The sequence below is a fragment of the Vitis riparia genome, chromosome 12, assembly GCF_004353265.1.
Source record: "Vitis riparia cultivar Riparia Gloire de Montpellier isolate 1030 chromosome 12, EGFV_Vit.rip_1.0, whole genome shotgun sequence".
In the NCBI taxonomy this organism is placed as follows: domain Eukaryota; kingdom Viridiplantae; phylum Streptophyta; class Magnoliopsida; order Vitales; family Vitaceae; genus Vitis; species Vitis riparia.
The window spans coordinates 22,134,705-22,151,301 of record NC_048442.1 but is presented as its reverse complement, the minus strand read 5'-3'; the positions used below and the strand labels follow the sequence as shown (position 1 = coordinate 22,151,301).

At 40.3% G+C, this 16,597-nt stretch overlaps 1 protein-coding gene across 4 annotated transcripts in view; it reads right to left on the bottom strand.

The window, feature by feature from the left end:
- Positions 1 to 16,597, bottom strand: part of LOC117926649 (anaphase-promoting complex subunit 5) — a 58,324-nt gene that overhangs the window by 23,221 nt on the left and 18,506 nt on the right. For all 4 annotated transcript variants that reach the window (XM_034845836.1, XM_034845837.1, XM_034845835.1 and 1 more), the window contains 5 exons: positions 13,951 to 14,083; positions 13,793 to 13,825; positions 12,046 to 12,294; positions 11,479 to 11,556; positions 11,109 to 11,371 (listed from right to left, as the gene is read on the bottom strand). In XM_034845836.1, the coding sequence (XP_034701727.1) occupies positions 11,109 to 11,371; positions 11,479 to 11,556; positions 12,046 to 12,294; positions 13,793 to 13,825; positions 13,951 to 14,083 (756 nt within the window). The remainder of the gene's footprint in view (positions 1 to 11,108; positions 11,372 to 11,478; positions 11,557 to 12,045; positions 12,295 to 13,792; positions 13,826 to 13,950; positions 14,084 to 16,597) is intronic.

The window sequence follows — 16,597 nt, the reverse complement described above, 5'->3', positions numbered from 1 at the left end:
GGGCTGGATTTCGGCGCGAGGAAAAGGCAATGGATCAAGGGCCAGGGGAGTCAGGTAGGTCATATGCAGAGGTGGCCAGGGGATCTGGGTTAAGGGAGTCCGCAAGGGCTAGAGTAGAGCTGAAGGAGGAGGATATACGGAGCAACGTGAACAGACTGAAGCATTGTCTGATAGGTAAATGGAACCCTAACTCGGCTTGTGAAGAAGATCTAACGAGGTTGGGGTGGACAGCGGCAAGAGCGTGGAGATTGAAAGGAAAGCTAGGGCTGGCCAGATTGGGAAAGGGCTGTGCTCTGCTGGAATTTGAGACGGTGGAAGAAGCTAAGTGGGTTCTTGCCGCGGGGGAGAGATCAGTGGGAGGGTTCCATTTGGGCTTGGAGATGTGGAATCCGAGATTTGGATGCGCTGCAGAGGATGAAGAGAGGAAAGATGCGTGGGTAAGGATCCTGGGGCTTCCAATCTCGTTGTGGGTGCCGTCGATCCTGAGGAAAGTGGGGGACGAGTGCGGCGGCTTCGTAGGTATTGATCCTCAAACGGAAAGGAAAGAGGACTTGGAATGGGCAAGGATTAAGGTAAAGATGAACGGAGGTTTCTTGCCGAGTTCGTTGGAGATTGGGGTGGAAGGGGAGATGTACGCCGTATCCCTGTGGTGGGAGATTCCGCCGGCATTAAGGAGAAAACAGGGGGATGGGCGTGAGGATGTTGGACAGCAGAAAGGGGAGGTCAGGGGCGATGGCTATCCACGCACGGGATGGTGCGTGGGAGAGAAGCTGGGCGCTGGAACCAAGGAGCAGCGTCGGTCAGAGGAAGTGACGGGAGAGCAGGTGGGAGGGGAGGGGGGGAAGTGTTTGAAAAATGGGCCCATGTCGGGCGGCTGGCCTCACAGAGCTCTGGTCCAGCGGGTGATGGGTCAAGCTCCTCTGGATCGGGGCTAGGCCTCGTGGGCTTGAAGCGGGACTGCGGGCCAGTGTTCCAAGGCCCATCTCTGTCAAAAGGGGATGGAATGGAAGCAGGTGGGTTAGAGTGTGGGCCGGCTGAGGGTCGAGCCCCCGAAGGAATGGAGCTCCTGCCCCATGGGCCTGCTGTTTCGGCTGGGGGCCTTCTGGGCCAAAGGCAAGCTAAGTTCATTGGCATAGGCCATGAAGAAGATTTGGGTCTAAAAATGGAATGGGAATTTATCAAGTGTCGCGAGAAGGAGATCTATGGAACGCAGATGCCGGCTCCCCTGTGTTCCATGGCAGAGAGAGAGATCGTGGAGGAAGCTCTCAGGTATGGGTCCTCTTCAAATCTTAGGGTTGGGGATTCCTCTCCCTCTTCTTCTTCTCTTTTTGGTCGGACTCCGGCGAGGGAGTATTGCGACCTTTCTGGGGATTTAAGGGTGAGCTGCCAGCAAGAAAACAATATAGAAGATGCAGCTTCAGGGGGGGAGCCAGTGCGAAGAGAGGGCTGTTGGGACTTGGTTGCGATTAATGGCGATGCTTTAGAGGTCCAAAACCCGGATTGGATTCCAGCCGTGTCTGGATCCCAGGTCCTAAGGAGTGAGAAGGAGACTAATTGGGAAGAAAGCAGCTTGGCTAAGTTTAGCAAGCTGTTGGGATTTTCAATAGAGGGACTGGAGAGGGAGATTCTGGACTTCTTGTCTAAAATAAGGAAAAGACGGGAAAGGATACATAGCAAGGGATTATTGGAGAAAACAAAATTTGAGAGGGAGCTCAAAAGGTTAGAATGCTCAGTCAAATACAAGGGGAAGGAAAAGAAGAATAATTTCATGAAAGATAGAGGGGGCCAATTGCTGTTGGGTTAATGAACCTCAAGCTGATGAGCTGGAATGTGAGGGGTGCAAATGACGTCAATAAAAGAAGGATTATTAAGTCTGTAATTAGAAAACAGAGGGTGGATTTGGTGTGTATCCAGGAGACAAAAATTCAGTTAATGACTGATGGGGTGGCGAAAAGCTTAGGGGTGGGGAGATTCTTAGACTGGAGATCTATTGAAGCTGCTGGTGCAGCTGGAGGTGTATTGATTTGTTGGGACAAAAGGTCTTTGGAATTGTTGGAGTGGGAGGAGGGCCTTTTTTCAGTGTCTTGTAAATTTAGAACTGTGGAAAATGGGGCAATCTGGGTGTTCACGGGTGTGTATGGCCCCTTCACCAAAGAGGATAGGGAGTGTTTCTAGAATGAGCTCGGAGCAGTGAGAGGTCTCTGGGGTGATCCATGGTGTGTTGGGGGTGACTTTAATGTTATTCTCGCGCAAGGAGAAAGAAGCAGGCAAGGGAGGATGACCTCAGCTATAAGGAGGTTTGCTCAGGTTATAGATGACCTTGAGCTTATTGATCTTCCCCTTCAAGGGGGAATTTTCACGTGGAGTGGGGGGCTGCATAATCAAGCCTGGGCAAGGCTTGACAGATTTTTGGTTTCGCCCAGTTGGCTTGACCAGTTCAGCAATGTGACTCAGAAGAGGTTATCTCGGCCCATATCAGACCACTTTCCAATCACAATCGAGGGGGGTGGCAAAAGAAGAGGCCCCTCACCTTTCAGGTTCGAGAACATGTGGCTAAAAGTGGAAGGCTTTAAAGATCTATTGAGGAGTTGGTGGCAGGGGATGTCAGTTAGTGGTAGGGCTAGCTATAAATTGGCAACAAAGCTGAAGGGAATTAAACAAAATCTAAAAATTTGGAACAAAGAGGTGTTTGGGAATTTGGAGAGTAATAAACTGGCTGCCTTGCAGCAAGTGGACTATTGGGACCAAGTGGAAAGTGAGAGGAGGTTGTCAGAGGAGGAATTTTCTAGAAAGAAAGAAGCAAAAGAAGGATATGCTAAGTGGGTCAAGCTGGAAGAGACTCACTGGCGGCAGCTATCTAGGGAGCTATGGCTAAGAGAAGGGGACAAAAATACGGGGTATTTTCATAGAATGGCAAACGCGCACCGAAGAAGGAATACCATGGAAAGAGTTAAAATCAGGGGGGCCTGGCTGTCAGAGGAGAATGCAATTAGGACCGGGATAGTAGACGCCTTTCATCGGTTATTAACGGAAGACTCGGAGTGGAAGGCAGATATAGGGGGTTTAAATCTGAATCAGATTAGCCAACAAGAGGCGGACATCTTGGAGCTGCCATTCATGGAAGAGGAAGTCCACTCGGCTCTAATGGACATGAATGGGGACAAGGCTCCAGGTCCGGATGGCTTTACGGGAGCTTTTTGGCAATTCAGCTGGGAGTTTGTGAAGGAGGAGGTATTGGAGATGTTCAAGGAATTCCATGAACATAATACCTTTCTCAAGAGTCTCAATGCCACGTTCTTGGTGCTGATCCCCAAAAAAGGAGCGGAGGAGCTGGGGGACTTCAGGCCGATCAGTCTTTTGGGCGGATTATACAAACTCTTGGCTAAGGTGCTGGCCAATAGGGTTAAAAAGGTGATGGATAGAGTGATTTCCTATGACCAGAATGCGTTTGTAAGGGGAAGGCAGATTTTGGACGCGTCTCTAATCGCAAATGAGGTGATTGACTCATGGAAAAAAGAAGGAAAGAAGGGCCTAATCTGCAAACTAGATATTGAAAAGGCGTACGATAGCGTCAATTGGCAGTTTTTGATGAGGGTAATGGAGAAAATGGGCTTTGGGACTAAGTGGAGGGAGTGGATATGGAGCTGCATATCGACTGCCAAGTTCTCAGTTTTAGTAAATGGGGAGCCAGCTGGTTTCTTCCCTAGCTCTAAGGGACTTCGGCAAGGCGACCCCCTATCTCCATATTTGTTTATCATGGGAATGGAGGTGCTGAGTGTTCTGATTCGAAGGGCTGTGGAAGGGGGCTGCATCAATGGATGTAGAATCCAGAGGGGAAGGGGGCAGGCTGTTAGCATCTCTCACCTCCTCTTTGCGGATGATGCCATAGTTTTTTGCGAGGCTAAGAAAGAAGATATGACCTGTTTGAGTTGGACCTTATGCTGGTTTGAAGCTGCTTCAGGGCTGAGGATTAACTTGGCTAAAAGCGAAATTATTCCGGTGGGGGAGGTGGAGGAGATCCTGGAGATGGCTGTGGAATTGGGATGCAAGGTAGGGCAGCTGCCTTCAACCTATCTAGGGCTGCCCCTGGGTGCGCCAAATAAAGCTAGCTACGTGTGGGATGGGGTGGAAGAACGGATGAGGTGGAAACTAGCCCTTTGGAAGCAGCAATATCTCTCTAAGGGTGGTAGAATCACCCTCATAAAGAGTACACTGGCTAGCATGCCATTATACCAACTGTCCCTATTCCGTATGCCTAAGACAGTGGCGAGAAGACTAGAAAAATTGCAAAGAGACTTCTTGTGGGGAGGGGGAAGTTTGGAGAGGAAAGCTCACCTTGTCAATTGGGAGAGGGTGTGTGTGAGCAAAGAGAAAGGGGGGCTTGGCTTGAGGAAACTAGTCTTCTTGAACAAAGCCCTCCTTGGAAAATGGGTATGGAGGTTTGCTCATGCCAAGGAGGAGATGTGGAAACGTGTTCTTGTGGCAAAGTATGGGCAAGAGGAATTTGGGTGGAGAACTAAAAAAGCAAATGGGGCGTTTGGTGTTGGGCTATGGAAGGAGATTATGAAAGAAGCAAATTGGTGTTGGAACAATATGGTTTTTAAGGTTGGAAAAGGCACCAAAATCAGGTTTTGGAAGGACACTTGGTGTGGGGATGTGGGGCTGGCCAGGAGATTCCCTAATCTCTTTAATGTGGCTGCACAAAAAAGTGCCACTGTGGGGGAGTTATGGGACCAGTCTGCTGGCCAAGGAGGCTGGAACCTTAGGTTTATTAGAAGCTTCAATGATTGGGAGCTGACCCTGGTTGACGAATTACTACAAATCTTAAGGAGTCAAAGAATATCCTTGGAGGAAGACTTGGCCGTATGGAAGGGGGGAAAAAATGGGAAGTATGAAGTCAAGGATGCGTATGGGCTGGTGACCAGCCATAGTACCCCTATGTTTCCCAAAAAAGGAGTTTGGGTGGAGAACGTTCCTTCCAAGTTAGCGTTTTTTGCATGGGAAGCTACTTGGGGGAGGGTTCTAACTATTGATAGGCTTCAAAAGAGAGGATGACAGATGCCTAACCGGTGTTACCTTTGTGGTAGTGAGGAGGAAAATGTAAATCATCTTCTTATTCAGTGTACAGTGGCTGGAGTGTTGTGGGGGATGGTTCTTAGCCAGTGGGTCTTTCCAGAAACTGTAAAGGAGGTGATTATCAGCTGGAAGGGTTCCTTTGTGGGCAAAAAGAGGAAGAGAATTTGGAGATCCATACCGTTATTTATTTTTTGGACGGTGTGGAAAGAAAGGAATAGATTAGCATTTAGGGGGGGGGGGGGGGGGGGGGGGGGGGGGGGGGAGCTAGCTATACAGAAAATTAAATATTCTTTTGTTTGTAATTTGTGGGGGTGGGCAAAGTTGTATAATGGTGCGGAGTCCCGCTCCCTTATAGGTTTCCTGGAGTGGCTAGCCTCCAGTTGAGGGTTGGTGGGTTTTTTGGTCCTTTGTTGTGAGGCCGTCGTCGCCTCGTATACTCCCTGTGTACCTTGCGGCGTTTGCCTTTGCTAATATATTTGTGTTTACGTATCAAAAAAAAAATATATTAAAGAAACACCAGGCCAAGGTATGTTGTATGAAGATAAGGGTCATACCCAAATTGTTGGTTACACAGATGCAGACTGGGCTGGTTCACCCTCAGATAGGCGTTCTACCTCAAGGTATTGTGTTTTTATTGTAGGTAACTTAATATCCTAGAAGAGTAAGAAACAAGATGTAGTGGCCAGATCAAATGCCGAAACTAAGTATTGAGTTATGGCTTTGGCAACATGTGAACTCATATGGTTGAGGCAACTCCTTCAGGAATTGAGATTTGGAAAAGATGAACAGATAAAGCTAGTCTGTGACAATCAGGCCGCATTACATATTGCATCCAATCCAGTCTTTCATGAAAGGACCAAGCATATTGAAGTTGACTGTCACTTCATTACAGAGAAGATCGCATCAGGGTGTGTTGCTACAAGTTTTATTAATTCAAATGATCAACTAGCAGACATCTTCACTAAATCTCTCAGAGGTCCTAGGATTAAATACATTTGTAACAAACTTGGTGCATGTGACATATATGCTCCAGCTTGAGGGAAAGTGTTGAATATAATGTATTTATAGTGTACAATCTTTCTTTCATTTCTTAATATAGGTCACATATATGGTAGTTAGTTCAACCTAGCCTTGTATATATATATTTCTCTATTGTAAGAAGTTAATCATATGAATGAGAATTAAGGTTTTCTCTCTCTCTCTCTCTCTCTCTCTCTCTCTCTCTCTCTCTCTCTTTCAACAACATCAAATCAGAATCTTCAAAGGCTCTTTGATTTCTCTGCTTCCATAAGGTCCAAAATAAAAACAAATGAGCCGCTTTTTAGGCCTTCTTTTTTTTCTTACCAACAAGGGCATCTCACCAACTAAGGAAGGCATCCTTGATTGAGAAAGGCATTACTCATTGTATATCAAAAAGAGCAAAGATAGGATGAAAACAACGTTTCAAATGACACAACATGGGAAAGTGGATACAAGGGACATTTAGTGCATTCCCTCGTTCCCTTCCTGATGGCAATAGGGAGGTTTTGGTCTATGGGTTTTTTAGACTAAAGTTCTGACTCAGTTTGTAAGGGAGAATAAGAGATTGTTACCTCATTTCCAGAAGTCGGTTCAGATTCTTGGACTTATATAAGTCAAGGAACTGCAACTTTCTTCCTTGAATACACTTTGCCAATCATTCGATTCTCAAGAGCAAGCTCAATGGATAACTCGAGTTCAAAGAAGGGTACAAATACTGGATCACACACTTTAGGAAGGTCAATACAATCAATGAGAGGTATAGATACTAGATCTGACACTTTAGGCAGGTCAATAAGAAAATGATCAATGAAATAAAAATCTTGATCCTTATCTTCCTCAATGGAATTCTCCCCCTGAAGATAAGGAGTGAGAAAATAAGACCCACCTTTATTTGAAAGTAACATCAGCTGAGAGAAAAATATTTTAAATGGTGGATGATAACACTTATATCCCTTTTGAATTAATGAATATCCCACAAAAATATATTTGATTGCTCTTGGGACCAATTTTCCCTTATTTGAACTGTGAACATGCACAAAGGAGACACACCCAAATATTTTAGAAGTGAGATGGTTTGCAGTTCTCATATTAGGATAAAATGACGAGTATTTCCATGGGACTTTTGAAACCTAAGACATTGGAAGGTAATCAGCTTATGAAATGTGCAGTGGTTAGGATAGATTACCCCCAATAAGATTTAGACACATGTTTTTGGAACATAAATACTTGTATTATATCAAGGAGGTGACCATTTTTTCTCTTGGCAACTCCATTTTGTTGTGCAGTGTTTACACATGATAACTCATAAATTATACTTTCATGATGAAAGTATGGAGTTAGGACGTGATTGAAATAATCTCCAGCGTTGTCTAATCGAAACCTCTTGATAGTGACACCAAACTAATTTTTCATCATGTTATGGAAATTTGGGAAAACAAAACACACATCAAATTTGTGTTTAAGTAGAAAGATCCAAGAAACCCCAACATAATCATCAATGAAAGACACAAACCAGCGAGCCCCAGATATATTTAGGACAAGAGAAGGACCCCAAATATCACTATGAACTAAATGGAAAGGCTCTAAACTCCTTTAATTACTAACTAAAAAGGTTGAACGCTTGTGTTTGGCTAGTTCACATACCTCACAACGAAAGCTCTCAACATCTAATTTCCTAAACAAAGAAGGAAACAAGATCTTAAAAATTCTAAACAACGGATGTCCAAGCCTATGATGATGAAGCCATTTTTTTTTATAAAAAAAAACGTGGTGCTCAAAAAGAAGAGATACGGATGATTTGCTTGGTGTCTCAAGGTAGTATAACCCATTTTGTTCCTTAGCAAGTCCAATCATCTTCCCCAAATATTGGTCTTGAAATACACAGTAAGTAGGGTAAAAAATCACATTGCAACCTAAATCTTATGTAAGTTTTTGTATAGAGACTAGATTAGTAGATAACTTTGGAACATGAAACACATTTTTAAGTGCGAGTGTAGGACTAATTTGGATATCTCCTATACCTACAACAGTAGCTAATGAACCATCGATTGTGACTATTTTCCTACTGCTTGGAGAAGGGTTATAGTTGTTAAATTGGTATGATGAATGAGTCATATGATCTATGGCACCTGAATCTATAACCCATGAGTTGGAAAAGGTTTCATCCAAGACTTTTAGTGGTTGCCTTTCGCCTAGGCTGCCTGACCTACTGCTTGTGAGGGAGTATTCAGAGTCTGTACAGGGGCTTCCCTTTTAGGTCATCACAAGGGTGAAACAACTACGATGATAGGGCAAGACGTCTGGCAAGGTTGAGTGCAACAACGCAATCTCTTAATAAGGCTCAAAAAATAATGTGAGAGTTCTCATTGGTGCCAAATTGGGATAGCAATTGTCGCAACACTGGCGTCAGAGGTCCAGCACTCTCGTCGATCATGGAAATATGTCAAAGGTCCAACACTCTTAATTTCCAACGATATCTACAATGCAAGGAATGCATGTAGTAGTCAATTGCTCTTCGTGATGTACACTTGCACCAACGGTGAGAGCAAAAGATGGAGAAACCTTAGCTTATAGCAATGGCGAGAAAGAGATTCAATGTGAGCAAAGACATCACGTGCAAGGATTGTTGTCACTAGCAAAGACAACGATGATGGCGTGATTCAGATAGAAAGAAAATTCTTAAAGTCAACTATGATTTCCAACTCGACAATGAAGGCCAAAAAAAAAAAAATTCTTCTCTTCCCAGATTTATGAGCCTAAGGCTTTGATACCATGTAGAATGAAGAACTCGAAGGTAAAAGAATAAATTTATTCTTTAATCTTAATCTATACATACCCACATATTTATACAAATATTCCTAGCACAAAAAATAGAAACTTTCCTAGCCTAATTCTATCAAATCCCCTTGATTACAGGATTGTCCTAATTCTCTCTTTAATTCCAAAACTATACAACTATAATCTTCCCTAATTACATTCTTCCACAAAGACAATTCTAGGAAAGCCACAGCCAAGAGATCCTCCCTGCACCACTTATCCTTCCAAAACCTCACCCTCCTATCATTTCCTACCTTAAAACCAACCTTGTTATTGAACTCCATCCACCCACTTCAAATTTTCTTCCAAAGCTCCATGCTTCCCTACAATCACCTGTTTTCAAAAGGATCATTATTAGAAGCAAATCTCCAACACCATTTCCCAAAAAGGAATTTATTCAGAGAAGACAACTTTCTAACACCCAAACCCCCTTCCTTTTTATCCAAGCCAACTATTGACTAGTTCACTAGCTAAGGCCTTCTTTTGAACTCTCCTCCCCCCCAAAGGAAGTCCCTTTGAAGTTTCTCCAATCTAAGACTCCCCTTATGAGGGATTACAAATATTTTTTCCCATTGCAAGTAATTTTTACCATTTATTGGATATGTTGCCTGAATATTCTTCAACTCTTCTATTGATGATGAGTTTGTGTTTTCTATCACCATTACTTTGGGATTGGATTCTTCAACGATTTCTAACATTATAACTTTTGGTTTCAGATGGATATCAAGTAAAAAAACAAAAGGTATAAATTAGGCTTTAAATAGAAACATTGAAGTGAAGGGACAACAATAAAAAGGTAAAAGAAAAAGTCCAGTAAGATCAGCATAGAAGGGAAGAAAGAAGCTTGAAGGACGAAGTCATAAAGCCAGAGAAAAAAAAAGGATTCCCAATGAGCCTAGTGCTCTGATACCATGTGAAGAAATCAGAATATTTCATCTCTCCAAAGTGTTACAACCCCAGGCGATATATAGTACATTTAGTAGTTTACAAGCGTGCGATTCTAGGCTAGAATATGGGAGCAGATTCTATCCTATCTATAATATTAAATCCCTATAATTCAGGGTTTATTTATATCCTAATTTGAATCCCTAAAAATTAGGGATTACTTCGCCACTAAAATAGCTTGATCTAGGTTAGCAATATTTACAATTACACGCAATGCCCTATTATGTGAAATCAGGTTTTTCAAAGAATCTAATTTTACAATTATTTTTTCCCGAAGTTCTGTTAAGAGCTCCTCTAGGAGGGAGACATGCACTTTCCTAAAGGTGGTGTATAATTAAGTTGGAAATGAAAGGGATGATCTATGAGAATATGAAGAGGGAGGTGACTAAATTGTGACAGAATGCCTATTTTCTCACATCTATCTACATGTTAATTACCAGGGAGTTCATTGGAGTTACTTTTATCATCATTTTGCAATATTAGAGTGCAATTTGTCTCAGTTTCTGAAGTATATGTCACTGGTTGTTCCTTCAGCAATTTGGGACAAGTAAGCATTAGCAGACTCACACAGTATCATATGGGTGTGATTATCTGATCTTTTCGAAAGAAAGCAGGTCTTGAGCAAGCTATTGAAGTGAAACCGCTTTCCTTACTTGAGGGTCTCAGCATCGCAAGAGATTTGAGTGTCACCAATTTACTGGCTAGGGGAGATTCATAGACAGGTGGTCTTTGAGATTCAGCCATTTGCTGCAGAGGATTGTGGATCTTGGTGGGGAATTTGCATGCTCCTTCCCATGAAAGCTTAAATTGGCAAATCAGGAAGCCTTAAGGTTGGCCAAGAGACGAGCCAGTTCTGTAGATGATTCTATTGGGGATCTTATGCCCACTTGTGTTTTGGTATTCTACTTCCCTAGCAGGATAACCCAAAGGCTTTCTATTGCCAGGATTTGTGTATTGTACTTGAGTTATGGTATTTCCTACTTCCAGGACTGGTGTGTTCTACTTGATTTTTGGCATTTCCTACTGCTAGGACTTATCTGCTCTACTAGAGTTTTGGTATTTTCCACAGCCAGGTATATATATTCCTTCTAGCAAGGATTTCTCACCCTATGTTATTTTGTAAAAGTTCTTCCTTTTACCTATATAATGTAAGTACAGGTGCTTATCAAAACAACATGTCAAAGACTACAAAAAGTTAAATTAACCTTAAAAGCAATGAGTAAAACTAAAAATACATAATCATAGATCACCTTCCATATATCTCCCATGCAGTGGCCCGGAGAAGGTATGAAGAACCCAATAATTGCAATACAGATCCAGGAATTGAATTTGGCTGTGCACAGAAATGGAAAGCATTGGAATTGGCTCCAGATGCATTCTCTAGAGACAAAACTAATGAGCCCATTGGTTTTTGTAAATTCTTAAGCCATGCTGTACTGAAGACACCATCAGTTATCATTATAGAACTTTCAGTGCTGAATTCACTAATCAAATGAGAGCTCAACCGCAGTTCCTATAAGAATATAACAAAAAGCACTGATAGTTAAACATCAAATTTATGAGGATGCTATGTCAAACAATACGGATAGTAAAAGCTCTTCACAATAGATTTCACATTACCTTGCAAACATTAACTGGGCATGTCTTAAGCTTCATGGAAGCTTTAGGACCAAATGATAGCAACGGTCTTTGCACATGCTGCACAAGGTTATACAATAAATTAATTTTTCTTGATGATGATTTCAACCTTTTCCAAGGAAAAATTGTGACATTCTCACAATGTTACAAACAAAAGACAAAAGAAACAGAACTTCGGTATTGTGTTTTCGTATTAGAATTTTCTTCTTTCTTTTTTTGGATAGGCAATGAACTAATATGTATTAAAAGGCACATAACAAAAGGGGACGCAATACTAGTACACAGGAGGTATACAAGGCACACCAAATCAAAGAAAGAGAAAAACAAACAAAGACACAACCTACTAATATTTCCATATCAGAATTGATAATATTAATGCGGCATTAATGGCTAAGCTGCAGCAATAGTTCATATCATTAGAAATAGACCTATGTTCCACAAGACCAGAATCGCACGCCATATAACAGAATGACTGCAGTCACCAGGAAAAGAAATAATAATAGGGGTTCATAAAAAGAACCCAAAGTTTACAGTAATCCATATTCTTACTGTTAAATCAAATTTAGCCATTGCAAGACGATTTGAAGCCACTAATCGTTTTAACTTTAAACCATCTGCTCTCTTCAAAGACCTTCTCAGAAGCACAAACAACTGTTGCTGTATGGACAATGAAGTTCCTATACTGGTGACAGGTCCATATGATGATCCAAGTATCTCGGTTGTGCTTGAGATGCCAATTGCAGACAGTAGGTTGCAGATAGCTGCTAAAGTGTAGGCAAGACAAGTATCATTACTTTGCTGCACAAAGAAAATACCTATAAGGCCTTACTTCAAAATCAGAAAAAATAACAAATAAACACCAATCAAAAGGTCAAAATATATTAACTTCTTAACCACACAGAAAAAAAACAAGAGGCTTCCTTAAACAAGTCAATGAGATAACAAGTAGTGTGGTTCAAGATGAGTGTTTCTCCTTTTTTTTTTTTCCTTCTGAACAGAAAAACCATCTTCGTTTATCATAAAAAGATAAATATAAAAAGGACAAGCAATCCTTTAAGGATGTACAAAAAAGGTTATAAAGTAACCAAGTGTCAAGCTCCACAAGGGGTAAGAAATACAAAGAAGAGAAATATAGCACACTCAAGGGAGAAGAAAGTCTCCAACAAAGGAGGTCAAATGCTTAGTTCCTGGTTTGGCTAACTGACCTGCAACTTGGTTGCCTGAACGGGGAACCCAAGAGAGGGGGCAACCCAGCTAGTTGACAACATATAAAATTTACACAAACAACCAAGTTGTAATGTTTGAGATGGGACATAGGGGTTTGATTACTAAGGACAATACACTTCATATTCTTTCTTTTTTTTTTTTTTGTTTGAGAAGAGAACTGCTCCTCTTTAATATTAAAGAAATGACTGGGAAGAAAGACATCCCTCCTTGAGAAGCTAGAACATAACAGGTGAAAAACAAAATTACATCCAACCTCAAAACAAAACAGAAGGTCACGAAGGGTAAAACTCAAGCTTGAACTAGCCCATCTGTTGGTCAAACCATCCACCTTTACATTGCCCCAACTATGAATCAATTGGAAATTCACATGCATGGAGATGGCCCATCTTCAAACACAAGCATACCTCCAACACCACCTCATGCTTTTGCACCAATAGAAAATGGAACAAAAATAAGGTAACCAGAAGATCACTAGAATGAACAACCTGATTTTTGCCAGGGAATAAGTGACTGGAATGGCTTCGCCACATTAAAATATGTTAGATTTTCACAGGCATTATTGTTGAAAACAACTAGTGAAAGTTAATCCTAGACCTTCATTAAGGCCTCAAAGAGCCTACTCCTTAGGAAGTTGGCATTGGATGATGACAGGAGATTCAGCAGTAGCCACTGTTTTTACAGGCCAAAGAGATGTCTGAAGGTACATTCATTGGCTGAAGAGGATTCCTACATTTACACTTGCAGAACTTTCAATGACTCAACAGCGAGGCTGAATCGTCATATTAGTTGAAGTACATTATATCATCAAGTTGGTCCTCATATTAGTTTAGCTAAAACTCCACAATTTCAACAGATAATAAGCAAAAAATGGACCAATTTGTTTCCCATTCTAGAGAAAATTTATCTTACATTACTAGTAATTCAGACATTGCACCCCAATTTTCAGGTTTTGAAGAAACAAAGAAGTCCAATCATCAATCTTCTACTTAATATGAATTTACACACATAAGATCTATCAGTTTGGCAAAAGAGTATCCATATGCAACTTATAACAGTTTGAAAAGATTACCTGTTGAGAAACACGAACTGCTTCAGTTAAAACCTGAAATTTGTCGAGCAGAATAAGTATCAAAAAATACGCAAGATGAGAGGATAATAGACTTGAAAGAAATGTGGTCAAAATTAGTGAAGTAAAAAGAGGGAAGGAACAACCCTCCGCATGCTTACCTCTAAAGCCTGCTTAGGATGCCCAAAGTGAAAATGCATCATTCCCAAACATAACAAAGCAATTTCATATCTTCCAAAACCATTGCTAGCAGATGAAGTAGGTTGAACAAAATCAAATCCTTCTGCCCCTGCACTTTTGTGCCATCATGTCTTAGATTAGTTCATTTACTACAATAATTTTCCTGCCCAATATTTAACTTTAATCAAAATAAAACTTCTCAAAAATAAAATGATATGGGTATAAGATAGAGTGGATACAAAACATTAAAAAAAATGATACTGATAATTAATTAATTAACTTAATGACCTATTCTTGATGAAATATTAGAAGTTAAAATGATACACCACCATCAATCGTTGCTTGAAAGAAAGGCCTTGGGTTGGAAAGTAAGCTAAACTCAAAGGCGACAACAATGATGAAAAGACAATGACACTTTCCATCTGAGACATGAATCAGTTGATAAATTCCAAACTCTCCAAACACATGAATCAGCTGATAAAATCTCCTAGTGCAACCAACTTGACCTCTCAACGAATGACCATGTAGCTTCCACCATGTCTCCTTAATATGTCATTTCTTACCATAAAAAATACATTTCAATTTTCCGTTCTTATTTATGAGCTTGTATGACCAATGTTGTAAAGGTAGGAGGCAGCCTTGAGGCATTTTTCCCAAATAAGGCAAAGTGTAAGCCTCAAGGCAGAACAAGGTGTAAGCCACAATTCAAACAAACAAACAAAAAAAAAAAAAAACAATCCTATTTGGCCAAGTTTTTGGGAACAATCCTCAAAAAGAATTTCTGAGAATAGTTCTCAATTGTTTTTGGAAACAAGATTTTGCTTAGAAACTCAAATATGGAAAACAAACAAAATTTTTCTTAGAAACTCAAATATGGAATACAATATTCTCTAGTTATTCTCCACAAAACACATCAAATTAATCTTCCAAAATCCAACTTTCTTTTATTGCTCCATCAAATAGTCTTCAGCACCACTATCACTAATTGGATCCTCCAAGGCATCATGTTAATGTCCATTCATTCTTTTTCTTCATCCACCCCTTGCAATGGTTTATTTTCTTTATCTATCAATGATAAGATAATAATTATATATGACACTAACTACTACCATTGTCAACAACAACTCTATTTCTTCTTCTCCATCTCTTTCTTTTTCTTCCCCCTCCCCTAAGAGTTAATGGAAGCCAGCTAAGCCCTTATTGTAAAAAGTTTAACCTAAGAACTAAAACTTCAAAAAATATAGATTGAAAGACCACATAAGCAAACAATCCATTAAAACCTATTGAATATTAAGGCTTAAGTTTTTTATGAAATATATATTCCAAAAGTCCACAAAAACCCAAAACTCATTAACAGTGAATATTTGAGACCCAAGCATCAATAGTCTCAAGTTTGTATGCCTCAACAAAATCAGGCTTAAGCCTCAAACTATCGAGGTCTAAACCCCCAAATTTGTCTTAATCCATTACAATGTAGGCCCATCAATCTTGACCTAGTTCAAGCTCATTTTCCCTTGGCCCATTCACTCTGGACCTAATTTCAAACCCATTCACTCTTGGCCCCCTGTACACCTATTCATGCTTGGCCCAATTTAGGCCCTCTTGCTCTTCGCCCCAAAATTTTTACTTTTATTTTTATTGGTACGTTATTTTATCTTTATTTTTTCTTTTAATTTTTGTATTTTACTTTTATTTTTATCCTCAATGTTGTCTTGAACTTTCAATTTGTATTTTTACATTCAAGAGGGAAAAATGAGGAGCAAAAGTTGAATTACAAAAAAGAAAGAAAGGGTGAATTTGGGAGATTGAATTTTTAATTGATGAAATAAAAGCAAGGCCTCCTGAATTTTGAAGATGATTGGTGAGAGAAAAAAAAGGATTTTTTACTTTTGGAGGTGATTAAAAGAATTTAAAAAGGAAAGGGAAACATTTTTTTTATCAAAAACAATAGATATATTAATTATGAAAAAATTACAGGAGAACCCACAAAATACACAATATAGATCAAAGAAAGACTAAACACCTCCACTATACAAAGAAAACTGTACACAAAGGTTTAGGCCGCTTAAGGATACACAAAGGTAACTCCTCTCATTGTTATCCACCCCCATTTCAATTACAAATTAAAGTCAACTAAGTTGAATAACATTGAGTGAAATGCCTTTTAAGGCAATGGTACAAGAGGCCTACAAGGAAGAATAGAAGTGAAGTAAATCTCACAATATCTATTTTGTTCTTCACTTTTCCTAAAGATCCTAATATTTCTCTCTTGCCAAGCAATTCAAGGTATAATAAGGCAAGTGATTTGCCAATGGGTCTAAGCTTTGATAGAATTCCCTGAACCTCTAAATGAGATGGTCATCATGTCACATATACTCCAAGGTGAAATCCAATCCATCTTGACTAGACTGAAGCTTGTGTAAAAACCCCAATGTTAACCAACAATGTAGAAAGAGATGGTCGATAGATTTTGTATTTCTCATGCATAAGATGCACCAATGAGGACTAAGGAAATTGTAAGGTCATTTCAACTATACCATGTCACTGGTATTTACCTTCTTGTGCACCACTAACAAAGTAAAAGTCTTGACCTTTGATGAGATTTTTGATCTCTATAAAAATTTGGAT